At 37.9% G+C, this 3,849-nt stretch overlaps 1 protein-coding gene across 1 annotated transcript; it reads left to right on the top strand.

Moving 5' to 3' along the window:
- Positions 1-1,096: 1,096 nt before the first annotated feature.
- Positions 1,097-1,909, top strand: LOC149952602 (uncharacterized). The gene is made up of 4 exons (XM_090170212.1): positions 1,097-1,227; positions 1,335-1,436; positions 1,507-1,685; positions 1,748-1,909. The coding sequence occupies exons 3-4, from the start codon at positions 1,563-1,565 to the stop codon at positions 1,835-1,837; spliced, it is 213 nt and encodes a 70-aa protein (XP_090026338.1). The 5' UTR covers positions 1,097-1,227; positions 1,335-1,436; positions 1,507-1,562; the 3' UTR covers positions 1,838-1,909.
- The last annotated feature ends 1,940 nt before the right edge of the window (positions 1,910-3,849 follow it).

Below are 3,849 nucleotides of genomic sequence, written 5' to 3'. Positions count from 1 at the left end.
TAGAGTTTCTTGGGGCTTAGTATAAGTAACGAATTAATCTTCATTAATAATATCTTAGCCTAACATATTTAGCTATACGAATGTAACCTACTTGAGCTGAGATATTTTTCATAAGGAAACATTCTTAGATTGAATATATAATCTTTTTCGAAAAAATATAATACAGAAAGGAAGTTATTTTAAAAATATTTCAATTTGTTTTATTTAATCGCCAAAGTTTCACAGTTTTGAGCGATTAATTGGCAAAGCGCGACCTAAAATCGACTCTTTGTCCTAAAGGTTTAATAATTAAATGTAAGGTCTATTTTAAGTCGGATAATGGTCGGCCTACCGACCATAAATAGTCCCAAAAAAGGATTTTCGGTTTTAGTGTCGAAAAACGTTCGGACGTTTTTAGGTCGGCATTTGGTCGTCGACTATAAAGCGACTTTTCGACCGTACCCCGACCCTAAATCGACTTCATGTGCTACCGGGGATGTGGAGCTAGTACTAATCCCAGTGCTTACCAGTACGCTCAAAATGTAGATAAGTTTATATGAGAAAAAATGTATGTCTGTCTGTCTGGTCTGCTAAAGCTTTCGCAGTTTCTGTGCAAAGTGCAATCACCGCATTCGCATTTTTTTGGGATAAATTTGGTAAAATGTTTTCTAAAACGCCTTTATTTCCAAAACCACGTATCTCTTTTTTTGCGGTTTGCGTACATAGTTATGCGGTTACGTGGTTTTGGAAATACTGAAGCGGTTTTTTTTATTGCTCCCACTAAGAAGAGCTAATAAATTCGTCCATACACTTGACTGCACTCTCTTAAGAACAAGTTTGGGTAGTCGTTGCGAATTTATTGAAATGCCAATTAAGAGTTTCTTAATGAAAGTTAGGCAACAGCATAAGTAACTTTTTTAACCCTAACTGATAACCTTTTTGCCGAGGAAATCAATTTAGAAGCTTTTTATATTACACGTGATTTACGTAATCCAATTAACTTCGTTGTTGATTAATGATAAAATATTGTAAAAAACTGGGCTGATAGTGAGTATAAAAATAATTGGAAAGCGCACTTCAGCATCATTCCAGAAGAGGTTGCACAGCGAAAAATGGAAATATCTGCCTTTACTCTCTATTCAAAATAGTATAGGGAAAACTATCTCTTCCTTGAGCGTAATTATCTTAGCCCTGGTGGCTTCCTTCGTCGTATTGACCAATGGCGGAGCCGCAAGTTCACTGATTGCGGTAATTGTCTTTCATGTATTCCGTGGTTATATCGTATGGCTGTGGTGTACAATCAATGAATTAAGGGTACGGATGGCGTAATTATTACCACGTGTGTAACTCTTTAGGGAATGGAAGTCTCTTGAAGCTGGTCGTGACCCCTTGCAACAGCGAACCGTGCGTCTTCAAACACGGCTCCACCATCCAGATCCAAGCGGACATCCGAGCTCGTAAGTTGGATTAATGTTTGCGACTACTCTGATACAACCTAGCTGGTTCTAATCATGTCTCTCCTCCCAGCTTTCGGTGCCCGTGCGGCGACCACTTCTATTACTGGCAACTTGCGTGGCCGCGAGATGGTCTTCCCCAAGGACAACGAGGACATCTGTTTGGGCAAGATCAAACCCGCCTGTCCCGTCAAGCCAGGGAACATCTACACCTACATATCCACCTTCCACATCCACAAGATGATCCCCGCCGTGAGTTTCTTAAACCATTTCCACATTTTACGAATATAAAGTATCTTTTAACCAACGATTAGCAATCGATGGAAGTCACCTACAAGGGTGTAAACGAAGACGGGAAGAATCTGGCTTGCGCTCGTCTCAAGGTCCGCATCACGAAGGCTTAAGTAATTGACAGTGTTGTTAATATTTTTAACATGTATTGTATTTTATTGTACAATAAAACTTTCATTTTACCGCTATAATATCTGGTAGTTCTACTTTTTTATGTCTGAAAAGTACAGATTTGGCCTATGGTATGATAACACTTAATATTTCTTCGTAAGTTATTTCTTAAGGAACTACTATATAATTGGTTGTTTTGAGTGTGGTTGTTCAAGTTGGTAGTAGTCCAAGCCACCCTTAAGAAGGCCAGTTACGTCACTCAATAAAAATATTTCTTCCATGAGCTTATCATAGATTCCTTCCTTGCTTACTGAGAGGGGTGGTGGAATGGTTAGCACTTTCGTCTCACAGCAAGAGGAATTTGATTTGATCCCAACTTGTGACACTGCGTGGAAACTCAGAAGCACTATTTCTGCATGAGTTTTGTCATATGTAACATAATCACTCATAAGTATGCCACAAAAGCATTTTCTTTAATGAAACCTTGTTCACGGGATATGACGTAAATTACGTCACTTACAACTCCGTGACGAAATACGCGTCATCAACTTTTACTGATGGGAAACGGAAGTTAGTGAGAATTTCTCGCGCGTTTCTGGCTTTGCCCTTGTCAAGATTAGCTCGTGCATCGCGATCACATGATTTCATTTCCATGGTAACCTTTTCAATAGCGCAAGGATTATAAGTGTTTTTGCATTTTGGGGTCCGCTTAATGTATGTTCCGTGTGAAACAAAGTCTCATTGAATTTTATTCAATGGAAATGTTATACAGTGGCATACTTATGAGTAATTATGTTACATATGGTTTAGTGAGTTATCTCCCGCTGGTTTTCCTAGAGTTCTTTGGATTTCATTTCCCATAAAAAAACTTAAGAGGTTAATGGTAATCGTAAGCCTAGGGAGCTGTTGACTCGCCTGGCATGAATTGCTAGCCACCACCATTCAACGCATTGTAACCCGGCCACCTGTTTAAAGGCATGAAAAGTCGTTCGATGACTTGGGCCTAAGATGGTGCCTTATTAATGTACTATTATCGTCATTATGTTGTTTATGCTTGCCATAATTTAAATTACATGTCCGCTCGTAATAATGGTAAAAGTCACGGTGTACATTAGACATCTTAGCTGTCTAGAATGAAAAATGTTCAAATTGACACGTTAGTTAAAACACTAAGAATAACTGTAGATTATGTGATAATCATCGTTAATTAAGGCTTAAGGGCGCGATATATATACCTGGGTAAATCCATGTCAAATCACCCGATGGCTCCCACGGCACCATTTTCGATTTCGTTTAAACTTTAACCACTTATATAATAGACCTTTTGAGCAGGAACGCCAAATTTTTAGCTCTGAAATCGAAGTATTTTTTATGATACGATTTTTTTAAATAACCTAGCAAGTAGTCGAGTGTTTTGACAAGTACAATTCGGTCATTTTTGAGTATTGATATCTAAAGATCGGTTAATATCACGTAGATGTAATTTTTTGTAACGATTTAACTGGTGGTAAAGATAACTTAGTAATCAGTACGAGGTTCGAAAATAGTGTCGTTAATTTTATAAAAATCGGCGAATGTGCCATAAAAAATCGCATTACAGGTAAACAGACCAACTTCGTCCGTCTTTAAGACATCGAAAGAATTTTTTTTAATTCATTAATTGACCTTTATAGCATGAAATTAAGCCGGGGAATTCAAAGAAGGAACCAGAATTACTCGCGGAACTATACTTTTGGAGTTATAGGGGTTCAAATGTAACGTTTTTCTCAAAATCGGGAAAACATGGTAGTGAATAGTCGCGTTTTTTGCTATGTCGGATACTGAAACACAAAATAATGTTGATACCATCTGAAAGTACAGAATTCATTATATAACAAATGAAATTTTCATCTTGTGTTTCCAAGTCGTTCAAGGTCAAACGTTAAGGTCAAAACGAACCCGATTTTTAAAGCTTAAAACTGAGCACTCCACGTCCAATCAACCAGGCCCATACCACTCAAGTCACCGAATATGA

The sequence above is a fragment of the Leiobunum rupestre genome, chromosome 3 (assembly GCF_980474605.1).
Source record: "Leiobunum rupestre chromosome 3, qqLeiRupe1.1.hap1, whole genome shotgun sequence".
NCBI classification, from domain to species: Eukaryota; Metazoa; Arthropoda; class Arachnida; order Opiliones; family Sclerosomatidae; genus Leiobunum; species Leiobunum rupestre.
The sequence above is the reverse complement of the archived record's forward strand: the minus strand, read 5'-3'. Positions and strand labels throughout refer to the sequence as shown.

Bases quoted from the DNA above. Each gene is read 5' to 3' on its own strand.
- LOC149952602 (XM_090170212.1), top strand. From the start codon at position 1,563: ATGGTCTTCCCCAAGGACAACGAGGACATCTGTTTGGGCAAGATCAAA. The intron at 1,686-1,747 runs GTGAGTTTCTTA...ACCAACGATTAG, and splicing joins TCCACAAGATGATCCCCGCC to CAATCGATGGAAGTCACCTA.